This window comes from Morone saxatilis, unplaced genomic scaffold, assembly GCF_004916995.1.
Source record: "Morone saxatilis isolate NCDOM2014 unplaced genomic scaffold, NCSU_SB_2.0 Contig2, whole genome shotgun sequence".
Classification (NCBI taxonomy): Eukaryota; Metazoa; Chordata; class Actinopteri; family Moronidae; genus Morone; species Morone saxatilis.
Window position 1 is genome coordinate 4040730 of NW_023339762.1, and position 15480 is coordinate 4056209.

The 15480-nt window shown below is 41.4% G+C and overlaps 1 protein-coding gene across 1 annotated transcript in view; it reads left to right on the plus strand.

The window, feature by feature from the left end:
- jph3 (junctophilin 3) overlaps positions 1-15480 on the plus strand; it is a 45337-nt gene that overhangs the window by 22107 nt on the left and 7750 nt on the right. Inside the window, exons 4-5 of the mRNA XM_035664636.1 lie at positions 9791-9915; positions 11158-12164. Coding sequence (XP_035520529.1) covers positions 9791-9915; positions 11158-12164 — 1132 coding nt within the window. The remainder of the gene's footprint in view (positions 1-9790; positions 9916-11157; positions 12165-15480) is intronic.

Below are 15480 nucleotides of genomic sequence, written 5' to 3' on the forward strand. Positions count from 1 at the left end.
TGGTCATTGGTCAATAACTGTAATGTACAGTGTACTATATGTCCTTATGTTTGCATGTGTCCAAGAGTAGATCCACTGTTCTCTGTCAAGGCATAGATGGACAAGCTTGTTAAGATGGGAACAGAGAAAAGACAGAGAAGAGCAGAGTTAGAGAGAAAAAGACAATAAGAAAGTGAGACAGAAAAAGTAGGAGAGAGTGAGAGAAATTTCCGCATTATGCCAACAGTGTTGGCAGGCAGCCTGAAAGAGAGCAGAGAGGCTGAACTAGAGGCTCACTTACACACACACACACAAACCTGCTCTTCCTTATATGCTTATAAGCTTACTTACGTACTAATATATGTGCATGCAGCTGCAGATCAAGCCTGTGTTTGTAGAGCGTACATGCAAGAGGATATATGGGCTGAATGACTAAAGATCCAATCCTATTAGTCCTGATAACAGTCTGCTTCTGCTGAGGGCAGTCTGACCACATCTCGCTACAGCTGCTCACCTCGCTCATCTCACACTGTTGATAAGTCACGCACAAAGACAAAGAACACCACAAAAGAACAGAAGTACGTAAAATTCAAGGTTGGTGGGAAGAACACCTCGTCGCAGGTCACCGCGGTTGCCGCCGTGGTGATTAGGCTGCGCACCTGCGTAGCTATTCATATGTTTTACAGCCATTGTAACAGACCTGCAAAGAACAGATTGTCATATACCACTCAGACCTGACAGAAATACTTTGATGGATGGACCAAAACTTCACATGCCTAATTTTAGTAGAAGCTCATAAAAATACACTGTAAAAAAAAATACATGGAAATATTAAGAAGATTACAAAAATATCCTGTGAATTTAGTCTAATGTAAAATGAAATGACAAATCTGTTACTATAAATAATCATTTTCTTACAGTACATGTGTAGATATCTTTAAACCTTAAAAAGTCAATAAATTACACAATATTTGATATATTTGATTGACAATTTTTTGTTATTTTACAGGTATTTTTTGTGTATGAATGACTGCCAGGAGTGACTTAGTTTTGTTAGGTTGTATCTAAAATACAGCAGACTGTCACTTTCACTTTATAAATGCCAAGACTAACTGAATTGTGCAGGCTAACTTCCCATGTTTAAATGAAACTTTAATCCACTGTAGGAAATTCATTTTGTAAACAACTGCATCAACAAAGACAGTATGCATATATTAATGTATGAATACTGAGTAACGTTGCAACAAAAAGTGAGTGGGATCCAATCTGTCTGTGAAACATCAGGGCAAAGTATTCTGCCATCACAGGCCAGCTGGGGCAGCCTGTCAGCACATTTTTTTAATATTGTAATATTCTTTAGGGACTTCAACAGAACATCACTGCTAAGCAAAGTCAAGTATCCTGTCGTAAAGGATGCCAAACTTCTCTGCCTCTGGTTCACGTCCTCTAATATGTAATCAGTATAGTGAATATGAATTATATTTTGAAAATGTCCTGCTGTGTGTACCTGCACAGCAACAGTTATATAAAGACTTCATAGGCGTGATTTATCCTTACTGTACTAATAGACTAAGTAGGCAGTGATATAGATTTAATATGCAAAGTGGGTAAACCAAGACCTCCAACTGGTCATCAATGCAAGGCAATAAACAACCACATCTATAAACATTTTATTGCCAGAAAAGAATCAATTTGTGTTTTTTTTTTTTTTTTGCCTTTTCCTGCCTTTGTTTGATACAGACAGCTGAAGACAAGAAAGGTGGGTAGAGAGAGAGGGGATGACATGCAGCAAAGGGCCACAGGTCAGATTCGAACCCGGGCCCCTGCAGCAACTCCGTATATGGGTCACCAGTTCTATCGACTGAGCTAACCGGGCACCCCAATTTGTGGTTTTATATTCTTATGTAATACACCAATTTGACGTTGCGTGTTTAGGTTTAAGTCAGGATAAAATTTAGTGTAAACTCTATTCCTTTCAATAAAAGTGGTTGATATTTTGTAATAGTTTGAGAGCTCTGGTTTTGAGTAAGCTCATTATTTATCTGCATATGTTTTTTATGTTCACTGAGCTTGTTAGAACTGATCACAGGAAAAGTAAATGTGAATTCTGTCTCGGCTGACGGAACTGAAACGCACAGTAAATGAACCATTTCTGAAAGAAAATGAGCCTTTTTGTTGTGCATTAGTTTCCAGTGTGAGCTATGGTGTTATCCACCAGAGTGAGCGCTACAGTAATTCATGACCAAAGACTTGTGGTTTAGCCGGGTTGGCTGGCACAAATAAACAAGGAGCCAAGAGCCACCAGAAGGCAAAGATAATGATCCTTACTAGCTTCTTTGTTATTATATCTCTTAATGTTGAATTTCTCATGAGTTGAAATAAATAAACTGTATTTATGTGTCATGTTTTTGTGCTTTCTCACCATCCTTCGACACTGCAAAAACAGCCCTTCTAGAAACAAGCCAAATATTCTTAAATATAATGAGTTCTTGTATTGAGCAAAAGAAAAATCTACCAATTGGGTAAGCCAATTTTGATTGACTAGAATTCTTAAAACTAACTAGACTGTAATTGGCCCTAAAACTAGGGAAAGTGCCAACAATTTAAGGAAGTTGTGCCTATTACAAATAATGAAAACTCACTTCTTAAAATAAGTATTTTAGAACTTACCTTAATCTAAGATGATTCATTAGCAACAAAATGTACAATAAGACATCATTTCTTCAAACAGCATAATAAAAACAGATGACTTAATCTTAAATGAAGGCACTATAAGCATTTATTTTTCAAGCTTTATTTACAACACTGAGACAAGACTTCATTCTCTTAAAGATCCAGTGTGTAACATTTAGGAGGATCTGTTGGCAGAAATGCAATATAATATTCACAAGTATGTTTTAATATAGTGTATAATCACCTGAATGTAAGAATTGTTGTATTTTTGTTCCCTTAGAACATACTAAATGTCCACCATGTTAACTACCATGTTTCTACAGTATCCCAGAATGGACAAACCAAACACTGGCTGTGCAGTAGATAGGGCCTCTGCTGGATATTGTGCACACCAGTAACAGTGTACCTCATAAAAAATACCTGAATCTCTGAATATGCAAATGTTGTTCATTTCTTTTCCTGATTGACACAAGATGTCTTCTACTTCACTGTAAAGTCCATTCTCAAGTTGATACTATTTGTGATGTCAAAATATTCTGGTAGCCCCGCCTTAAATATCAATGTCTAATGACCAAAGAGAAACTTCCCAACCTTGTCCCGCAGATGAATTCAACATCCTTCTAGTTGTCAACTTCCACAGACAGCATTCACACAGCACACTGTAGGAACAAGAGGAAACACTGATTAAAGAGTGGAGGGGGACTTTAAGTTTTATCTTTTATTACTACAGAAATTGGTCCTATATTTGTTTAACCTTGGCTGAGAACAAACTCAGGTGAAAACATGATAGCTAGCTACATCAATTGTCTTTCAACAACAAAGCTGTCCTGTTTACATATTGTATCATGTGTATTTAACATGTAGATGTAGAAAAGAAGACACTGGTTTAAAACATTTGACAACACAGAGTTATTGTTGGCTACTAATAGTCAAGTTGCGGTTTTTCCCACTTTCCTGACCAAACTCCACCTCAGACACATTGGCAGGGAGTTGGCTAACACGTTCAACACAGCAATAAAACTTTGGAAAAAAAATTTGGAATTGTTGGAGGGCGTATTTTTGTTCTGTGAAAGCTAGCTGTTTCCCACTATTTCCTGCTTTTGTGCTAAGCTAGACTAACATAGTTTGGACCTTTTCCTGGAAAGAGATAGATGAAATTGATATTGATCTTGATATTGATATGACAGAAGGCAAATTACTTGTAATGGTGACATATTCCTTTAAACGCTATAGCATTTATCTCACAGAAGTTGTATTTCTCAGATATACAACCATCTTCCCATAAACTCAAGTGGTCAAGTGGACCGGTATGTTTATAGTAGTTATACACATGCTTCCAAATTTATATGGCAGATATTATCTGATATATAATATAGATATATTCTGTTTTTATCTGCCCCTGATAATCCCTTTAAGTTTTTCCTTGAAAACCATTTAAATTTACAAGTAATTCTTCTGTTCTGTGTGTTTGAACAATGTTTGCCTGAACCACATGAGTTGTAATCTGGTCCCACAGGTGGATCTGGCAGGTTTAAGACATTAAAAAAAGAAATGAAGACACACTGGCAGGTCATGCAAACTTCGGCTAATGCATCCTGAGGAGGATTGTGCTCGGATGTTTGGAGGGCAGGAGCTCATGCACAAGGGGGGGGGCTTAAATTATTTTTGGGGAGGGACAGAGTGTCCTTGTTTAAAGTAGGGTGCCACTTTATGCGTACTTAAAGCAGATAAACCCAGATCTTGATACAAAAAGTACTTAAGTGAACCTGTTTTATGACCAAGAGTCTATAGCCATGGAGCTGAAAGCCAAGCCTAAAATGCCTAATACTCAAATTGTATACTAACATGCCAACGCAGTTAGAAATATAGCAGTGTGTTTTAATATCATAAAAACCATTCACATCTACATTGAAATATCAATTCCCTAATTTATAATAATTTGGAAACATAAATTTTGGTTGAGATGAGGTCTTTGAAGAAGCAGCCATAGTAAATTGATCTTTGTGGGCAGTAGAGTTAATCGGGTGCAGATAACAATTGCCCTGGTATAAAAGTGGTGCCTCCTGCATTATTCCCTAGTTTTCAGTTGCAAGAGAGTTTCCCAAGGTAGAATGATGCGGCGTTTTGCCTAGTATTTTGAATGGCATAGAAAATTCGCAACGTGACAGACATGTAAGTGTACATACAAGTACACTGTTAACAGTGGCTCCGTCTTTTAAGAACCAGCTCTTTCTTTCCTTTGTGGGGTGACAGCCCATGCATATACGGCCACGCACAGAAAATGTCTAACGCAGAATTTGAGCACGCAGGCATAGCCAAGCCCGGGAGGACCAGGAGCAGCCTCTTGCTTCTCTCTCGTTCTTCTGCTCTGTCCCAGAACAGGAACACGGCAGCGGGGTACTCTCTCGCTTGTGCGCAACACAGGAGAACCCCTGGAGAGGGTGAACACACGCATCCCACAGGATAGTTGCTGCAGATAACTTCTTGGAGGCTAAAATGAAACGCGGCCAATGCTCGGGTTCCCAAGGATGGATGTGGCTCTTGCGCCCGCGACGGTTTCGGCCTGGAGTGGCTTGTGTGTTTCTAGACAAAATGTTCATCGGGATTACTTTGTTTTGAGAAAATGGTATTCGACTTCGCTTGAAGTGTGTTCGGAGTGTGTGCAATCCGCGCTCATGTAGAGGGCAGGAGAGGTCAACGGTCAGGATTTCAGCTCCGAACAAAAATCTTTGGGAGCTGGTAGAAATTGTGTGTCAGCTGCCACGTAGTCCTGTGAAGTAAATCCTTGGATATGGATTCCCTGGTGATGTGTGTGTGTGTTGTGTGTGGTGTGTGTGGTGTGAATTACTAGGGTTGATGTGTCCTGATCGCTGTTTGTTACAATGCGCTTGAATGTAGACTGATATGTGGCCATCAGGCTACCTGTGGATTAGCTTGTACCAGAGGAAACACAATCAGTGAACTCACTGCGGCTTTGTTGGACGGTAGGCATTCCACGTGCATAATTCCTGTGACCTCGTTTCCATCAGCAACCTGAAGCCACAACACACAAATTCACTCACACATGCACATGGCCTCTCACAACATACACTTAGCAGTGATTGCCCACACCAGAAAAAGCTTTAGTTAGATATTCAGTAATGAATCCATCCTCATCATCATTCATCGACTGGTTCAAGCAAGTAATGACAAGGGAAGATAGAATGGAAAGAGACCCTTTAGCATTCAGATCCTTGGATTAGACTTTCTCTGTCTCCTTCAACCTCAACCCAGTGTGCCCTTTGGTTTTCTTCTTTGTCCATCGGTGTTTTGTTTGGTTCCTCTTCTTCCTCTCTCCTCTCGTACTCTCATCTCTCCCCTCTCTCCTCTCCTTTGTCCTTTTGGCCTTGGTATCCACACTGATTCACTCTGTCCTCTAAAAGGTGCTACATTTAGCATTTTAAACATCAATATAACTTTGTTATAAAAGTGTATGTGATACTTTACAGCAAACTCCTGTCTCAAGGCCTGTCAACCTTTGGATTTCTCCACATGTTGAAGTGGTGTGCATTGGGCCTGTAGTTAGACTAATACTTCATATAAAGAGCTTGGAGGGTGGTGTCTTTTCTTTCTAGCTTTACCAAAACCAAAAACATGATACGGAAATAAGCTAGAAACGAATAGCATGCCCGGTTAACTTTAGTAACCTAGTGTTATTTCCAAACCAAGGGGGCATATCATTAGCTAACTACGTTGTCTTCTGTATAGTAAGCATCCAAACTGGGATCTGTTGGGGGAAAAAAAGATTGTGATGCATTTTTATCTATTATACTTTACGATTATACCAGACTGTAGCCTCACCCTGAAATACATGAACACTGCTATTTCTAGTTTCTGACCTGCATGTGCTTTTTTGCCTGGCACATGTAGCCTTAGGTTAAAGCTTAGGTTATTACCTTAGGTAATTTGGAGTCGTAAATCTGCCAAAATACATGCAGTATAGAATGGGAAGCTGTTGTTAATCAAATGGGTGGGGCTTATTGAAAATGAAACTAGAGCTGGGCAACTAGTGATTATTTCCATCATCAATTGATCTGTCAGAAATTTGTTTGCATTGTTTTGTTTTGTCTATAAAAAATGGAAAAGTAAAAGTAAAAAATAAACATCCATCTCACGGTAGTGTTGCCAAATTCCAACACCTAACTAGCTAGCTAACCTATTTACTGGCATAGTAAATGGCATCAAAACAGTAAGAAAGTTGTCCCTCCCTCCCTCATCACCCCACTCCATTTCCTTCCTGTCTCTGTTCTTGCCCTCCATCTGCAACTCTTTTTTTCTTTTGGACGGAATGTAGTGTTGTATAATCAAGCCGCCATTGAACGGGCTGCTTTTTTCTCTCCAGGCAGTTGAATCACCCAGAAACAGGTTGTTCCCGGGGAAGACAGGAGTGGGACAGGAAGTTGTGGAGAACAGGATGAGAGAAAGAGAAAGAGAAAGAGAGAGAGAGAGAGAGAGAGAGAGATTCTTTCATGTTGTGGTGTGAGCACCAAGGTGAGAGCAGGTTGTGCCAGATTAGCAAAGTGTGTTTGCATGGGAAACAGTTTATTCATGACATTTAAACCTTGAGAATATGAGACAAAATTTCTACATGTGATTATGGCATGTGAAACAGTCTTCTTCTCTCTCCTTACACCTCACCTCCCCCACAGCCAACAGGCACGCACTCACACACATGGTGGTGTTGAGTATACTGTGGGCCTGGCATAGCAGTGCTGGCAGAGAGTGCAGAGAGGGGCAAAGAGAAACAGAGAGGCGAAGAGCAAAAAAATCAATAGCCATCGACATGCAACACTGCATCAAGACTGTTACTGCCCAGAGAGAAAAAAGAGAGGGATGGAGGGAGGGATGGAGAGGTTATTTTACATGAGTTGAGAGCCCTTTGGAAAAGACAGAGAAAGATAGGCGAATGGAAAGAAAGATTGTTGTTGAAAGAGGTTGTGATTGAGAGAAAAGATCCATTTGATATAAGCAGAGAGAAAGAAAGAGAGGGTGGCACAAGAGGGAGATGAAAAGGGGATTGTGTTAAAGAAGGTAAGGAGCAATTAGGAAGAGGCAGAGAGGAGCATGGGCAGAAATAAAAGAAAGAGCGAGGGAGAGGAAAGGAGGAGGCTGGAAAGGAGCAGTTAGAGAGATGAAGGAGATGTGAAAAGGCAGGGAGATGAATTATGTTGTGATAATAAACACATTTTCAAGCAAAAGATTACAGTGCCTATAACAGATGAATATATACTACCTCATCATAGTGTAGCTGCTCTGTAATAATTGTCCTCCCATAGCTTCTGTGTGAGGTATCGTATAATATGATGATGCCTACATGCTGTTTACGGTCTTCTGTCTCTCTTTGTGTGTTTCTCGCCCCCTGATTCAGGTGTCTTTTATGAGTCATAATAGGACTGATAACTCAGATATGAATGAGGTTTTTTATGCTGCATGTTCTTTTAATAATGATAGCTGAGAATTAATGTTTTATATGGCATAACAGTGATATGATTGTATTTAGATTATTTCCAGTGTTGCTAGGGCCTGCAAACGTTTTCCCCAAAGTGTTATATACTGAAATGAAAGAATAAAATTTTTCCTATCATGACGAATTTGTTCAAATAATGTCTGGCAAAGATGAGAGACAAATTTAACACAACATATTCACATTAAAACTACATTGACACAATCGTGGTTCATCTAAATCACTGCTCACATCTCAGATTTGCTCACTCATATGAGTCCGGTGTTGTGCTCCGGTACGGCTGTTTGTAGAAACAGTCGATCAATCAGATATTAGTGGCTGCGATTAAGGATGGGAAGGTCATCTGTAGCTAGCTACCTTAGATCAAACCTGAATTGCTTCCAGCAACCGCTACCGCTGCATCTGTTTCAGCTGAAAATAATGCTGGTGGCAGGTAGGGAGGGACTTTTCGCAGTAGCAGCTATAGTGGATCCAGACTGGGAACGAATACAGCCTCCAATGGTGAAGGGAGGACAGTTTGATGACAGGGAATAAAATACTGAGGTGTTTTTTTCCTGGTTTTGGCTCCTCCAGTTTCACCCAAATCACTGTGTCTTTGTACACTTAACAGTGAGGCCCGGCCCCCCCGGAAACACTCCGGTAGCTAGCTATGCTGTTGCTTGCTAGCTCACTAATGAATCTGCGCTCCGTGTCGCAAAAAGTTGAGGATAAAATCTTAAAGGGTTAAAATGACATTTTTCATTTCACCTGGACTGTAAAGTGAAGTGAAGTGAAACAAAATGGCAATTCAGTCTGATTATCAGGCTACAGACATGAAAAAACAGCCTTGTCGGTCCCGGCATTTTATCACAGCAAGGAACTGTTTTCTGGTTGTTTTCATAAAGTTTTCCAACCACACTTAAACACCCAAATGCAATGAAAACAGCTGCATTTCGTCCTCTAAAAACTGGAAACTGTGCATCACAGCTAACTGATGAGGAGTGTTACAGACAGTCCGGTTACTCTCAGCTGTTCTGTCCCCTCATGCTCTCTCTGATCTACTATGTTTTAACACAGCCGAACTCAGGATTTACAGCAACATAAAACAGTGATTTATTTGCATCTTTAAAAAGCTGTTTTCAGGTTAGAAAATTGTGAGAATAAACAGATTCCTTAGTTAGCACACAGTTTCCTGAACTTCAACTTTTCTTTTAACCATCAAAGGATTGGGTTGCAACGTATCCCATTACCCTTTGGGCAGCAAACACCAGAAGCCAACACAATGGTAATGGAGTTGAACTAGTTGCAATCTGAGGGTCTTATGTGTACTGAATAAATCAGAGCTCGACCACAAATTCCCCTATATCAGTGAAAAACTGAAATACTCCGGTGCACTGTTGGCACTTTTACTATTACAAAAGGTCAGTTACTGTGTTTTATTATACCTTCAGTATTTTAGGACAGTATTTTTCCATTCTGTTCTGTTCTTTTGAAGTACAATTCATTATCTCCTTCCAACCCGCTGTACCTCTTGCTTACAGAAATTAGTTTTGGACACCACTGCTGATGATTTAGTTTCTATTGTTTTATTATTTTAAAATATTAAGAGTTGGATGTATTTATCATATTCTGTACATTCTGTCTTTTGTCTCTCAGGACGGCTCATGCACAGGGTAAAGCGGAGGCAGCAGTAGTAGCAGCTCAGAAAGCCCAGGAGGAGAGTCGCATGGCAAGGGTCACAGCCAAGCAGTTCTCCCCTTCCTTCCAGCACCCAGGAAATGGTGGGCACCCACTCTCACCAAAACCACAACATACATACAGTATATACCCATATGCCACATATGTCTATAATCTACAAACCCAGCTAACCTGACATATATGGAATATCACGTGTGTGTACACATGCATGAACAACGAAACACACATGCATGTGTGTGTATATGTGTGTGTGGGTTTGTGATAAAGGTCAGCGTAAACCTCCCTCCAGCTTTGCGTTTCTGCCTCTGTCACTCACACCTGTACAGCACTGCAGGTAGCCAACCCACAAGCACTATGACAAACACACACAGACACACACACACACTGACTTCATGACATGTACTGTACACTCCCACACACAGATACCTGAGATGACAGCGATTGTTCTTTTGCCATCTATTCTGCTCTCAGTGGCTGTCTGTTTCTCACACAGCTAAAAAAAACACTCCGTGTTATTGTGAAGACATCTATGTCAACAAGAATCAGTGCTGGCATTTTGCAACATGTTTGTGTTGATACGTACATCCTGGACATCATTGTGCACCCTATTGTTGAATTTGTTCACAGATAAAAACTAAGGGACTTTAAACAAATTATTTGGGGTGGTAGAAGGTGGGTTTCTGCCACTTAGGGGTCTCTCACATCAAAACAATAACAAAAGACGAAGTTTATTCTTCTCCCGGTTAGGATTCCTTCAGTATTCATCCACTGATTAAAACTGGTAAAAACTCAGAATAAAGCAGTTTTACCTTGTCTTTACCTCTCCAACTCTGTCTGGCAGATAACGTTAGCTCAGCTTATTTCTCTCATAACTTAAGAGCCGGACGTGCAATGACTAAAATCCTTCATCCGGTTAAATTATAGAGTTAAAAACCACCAACATATAAAAAGTATATTGTAAAAATGTGGCTTAAATCTTGATAAAAACTTACATTTATGACAGCGGACAACCACAACGCTGACGCATGCGCAGAGGGGATATGACAGCATTGAAAGGCAACTGGTGAAACGCAGCGTTACCTGAATACAGTGATTTAGTTTGAACATTGTTGGAACATTTGGGATAATGTAAGAACACAACTCAACAAACTAAATAAAATATATAACGCAGGTCTAAGGGGGTTGGGGGAAATACTACAGTGCTCAGGTCCATCAGCAGCCACATGGATGGTGCTTGTGCTCCTTGGCTGTACGAGAAAGCGGCGATGACAGTGTAATGCCAACAAGCATGGAATCATCTTTCTGATGTCATCTGTCTTTTGCAGGCATGGAGGTGCAGCGTCCAAAACGCCAGGTGTCCAGCGAGGTGGAGGGCGAGGGGTTGTCGAGTAGCGCCGGCACCGCTGACAGCCCCGACCTTTACGTAAAGAGCGCAGGCTCCGACGACCCCTCCAACGATGCTGCAACCCCAGACCTCAGTCCCCCTTCTTCCTCACCACCACACACGCCACCTCCCCCCGCCCGGCCATCCCAGCGCAGCAAGAGTGCCCGTTTCCATCGGCAGAGCGCAGTGGACCACGGGGACAAGGGGAAGGACGGAGGAGAAAGGGGTGAGAAAGGTGGTGGAGGAGGGCAGACAGAGATCCAAGTGTTGATGGAGGGAGGAAGCAGGGTAGGTGAAGGCGGAGGAGGGAAGGGCGAGTACCCACGGGCCAACAGCTGGAGTGAGGACAAGAGGAGAGGGGTGTTGTCAAAAGGCGGAGTTGGGATCAGTGGACGAGGAGCGAGCCGAACCAACGGACACAAACATAGCTCCTCCAATCACAAGTCCCGAGAGCACGGATCATCCAATCACAGACAAGCCAGAGGGGACAGGTGGACGGAGTCGTCCTCGTCTGCCTCTTGGACATCCGGGCACAGGGGCGTGCACAGCAGGGGAGGCCGGCTGCTGGAGCAGGATGAGGAGAAAATTAGCAATTATGAGATGGAGATGAAGCCTTTACAGCCCAGAGACTCCACTACCCACAAGCCCCATGGGCACGGGGAGGAGAAGCACGGGCATAGTCATGCTCACGGAGAGGGGTGCTCGCACACCGTGCAACGACAGAGGCATAAGAACCGCGACGGGAGGGAGGGGAGGGAAGGAAGAGAGGGGAAGGAGGGGAAGGAGGGGAGGGAGGCGGGTAAAGAGGTGCACAAGCTGGACAGACCGGGTGAAAAGATGGATTCACGGCCTCTGCGTCGGGACCTCACCCTCTCCCCCCCTCTGAAGTCCTCCCCCATCACACCCGAGCAGCAGGACCACAGCCTCACGCAGAGCAAAGGCAACTCGGTAAGAGTCACAGTGAGCACACTAACACAGCTCTGTTACACACACACACTCTGAGAGATAAGACTAAAGCTGCACAAGGCAAGATTTTTGTTTCACAGAACTGCTGATGGCTGGGATACACAAATTACTTTCAGGTGGTTTTTATGGTCACTGGCTGAAAATCCACCTGGTGCACAGGCAGAGTACGTTTCCATTTAGGAGGAAAATACAAAACGAAACTGGCTCTTAAACAACAATCAGCGAGCACTGTTTCCAGCACTCACCTCAATCAGCAAAGGTGGAACATCTTTATCACTGCCTTCACCCCATCAGCCACCGTGAATAAACAAGTGACACCAATAACATCAGATTTCTGGTCCAAATGTTCCAATTCTTTTTTACAGCAAACGTGTCCTGATTGATGAAGCAGCTGTATAAAACTGTTACAACTTTGACTCCATAGACATACATTACAACACAATAAAACCCTGTAAATATTTCCTGGTTTAAAAAACTAGACTAGACTAGTTTTTTTTTGGGTGGGTGGGCACTGTGGCACAGCATGAGCAGGGAGCCAAGCAAATGGCCTCCACTCTGCTCGAGTGTCCTTCAGTGAGACACTGAAGCCTTATCAGCTGCAGGGCTGCTGTTGAGTCTGATCTCTGGCCTCCTTGTGGACAGGGTCAGGAGGCAATTTTCTAAGGATCAAGAGCTTCTTTCAGTTTATCACGTCAGGCAAAAATTAACCAAAAATATATATATATTATAACGATATATTTAGTGTCTGTTTCATCACAGCAGGTTCTCAACCTTTTGTAACTGAACGCCCACTTCTGATTGTTAACACAATTCAGGACCATCTTCCCAAATAATAAGTGGATTCTAATGTTGCTCTGCATTAACCGAACTGCACTAGATGGTTTGTTACACATAACGATCTGGGAAATTGTCAGTGGAAAGTGTTTGGAAAAGGGCAGGCACCTTTTGAAAAAAAAACCTGGTGATTGGATGAACCATCTGTCTATCAACATCTATCGTTGGCGAATTTCAACCAACCAGATCAATGAACAATATAACGTAGTCCAACTGTTTAAAGAACTCTTTAAAGAACAGTTGCTTGTCGCTGCGCCACCCCTAGGACCAACCCCCAAGGCTGCCAGTACTTTCTCAAAGGAAGCCGATTGTTTGTTGCTCTGTTTACAGCTTCCACTACAGTAAATATTCAGTAGCAATTAGACTTCACATTTAAAGGACCAGTTACACACTGAACCTTTACTATTCAGTTGCTTATAAAAATCAAATCCTTGTGGCCTTTTTTTTCCTTCCATATAAAGGTTTCTAGAATATTTAAAAAAAAACATTTTGTTTAGATGGTAAGGTATAATTTAAATCATTCATGAAATAAAATTAATTGATACTTATGTGAGGTCTGATTGAAAACCCAAGAACATAAACATGGTGATTACAGGTGTAATGGTCTAACAGGTGCCAGCATGTGTCAAATATATAGTACAAGCGGCGCCTGATCAGAGAATTTTCAGTGACAGTGACGAACTGCATCATTTATGCTGTCAAGCCTCAAACTGACACATTTGTGCTAAAAGCATTTTTAATACACACAGAGACAAACAGCTGCAAAGTATACTGGCACAGTCAGAATATTGTCTCTGCTCAGCAATGCACATAACAAGGTATCGCTCAGTTTCTACACAAATACTGTTACTCGTATTTTTGTATTATTCCTGTTGATTATGATAGTAATTTAACCATCTGTTTCATTGCTGATATCTGCCGACCTGGTGCCTCTGCTGGACTCCAGAGTTGAGTATAGTTAAACTGGGGCTTGTTTAAAACCTGTCTGATTGTTTGTGTTGCTAGGCCTAATGAACCATTGCAAAATTATGTTTCCACATCGCTGTATCGCTGTACAAATGAACCTATGACTAAATTATTATAATACAATAACTGATATAAAGGGTGGCTTAAACAAAGGCAACATTTCCTCAGTAAATGCAGTGAGAGAAAAATCAACATGCCAACCTTGGAATTTGTCAGTGATTTGTAATTTTTAGTCACCATGCTACTCTATATGGGTGAACTTGTCATGGACAGCATTAAACATCAAAACCCATATGTGATTGATTGAAACATCTCTGTCTTAACACATGGGAATTCATCTTCTACTATAACAGCCTCCACTCTTCTGACAAGGCTTTCTACAAAATTTGAATTCCTGGCTGCAGAGATTTGTTCCCACAAGAGCATTAGGGAGGTCCAACACTGATGTTGGGCAATGAGTTGTGGGCACTTGAGTGCAGGACAAAAGGCTGAAATCACACCATTGACATTATTACCTTAAAAGTTGATATAGCTAATGTTTAGCAAACAATTTCCATTTACACAGTTAGCGGACATAGAGCAACATTAGCATTTATTTGTAGTCATAATTCTGGTCCAATATTTACTCCTCTTTTAGTTGGTTTTTGGTCTTCACTATGGATGTAATGGAGAACTGGACAAAGCATTGGAGGCCGTTCTTCCTCCAGCCGAGCCCGCTAACGTCTGGTTTCGCCCTCTGCTAACTTAAATGGGGATATAATGATTTATATGTGTGGGTCTTCTAGACTTTCCAATTCAAATTCTAATCTGAAAAGTCATTTTGCAAGAGTAGCGAATATTATGCACCAGTTTACAACCGCTTCTGTCACAGTGTAAGCTTATAACAAAGGGTTTTGGGGACAATGTGCATCACGTGATGGACGCCATTGCTGTCATTATACGGTTTGGCCACCATGTCAAATTGGCTTCAAAGCCTGGCGCTGTTTCTGGGGGCTCGGTCTTCACCAATTCCTGAGAGAAATATCTGACTCTTTAGCAGCTAAATGCTCCACTGGGGTCACCAACTAGTCGCTAACTTTATCTGCCTTTTGGTTCTGGGCAGGTAGTTTAAAGCTAGGGTAGGTAACGTATGTCTATACGCAACGCAACTACCTCTCTTCTCATTCATGCGCAGTTCTTCTACCTCAGTTCTCACCATCATCGAAACTGTGGTTTGACCTGTTGCTTCATCCAAACTTTTTGTTCGTAGTCTTTTTTACTTCTGTGTTTATTTTCTTGCTTTGTGTAGCAGTGCAAACTGTAGGTAAAAGTGGAACTATACATTCTGGCTGCTCTTTCTTTGCCATTCTTCAACGCTCTCGGTAGCTTCAGCAATATATATGGCTTGAATGAAAAGATTGGCTGCGCTCATTACAGGCCTGTGACTGCTTCTTTTTTTTTCAGAAAATTTAATTTATTGATTTCTGTCTGTATGTAAAGAGAATTTTAACAAATATAA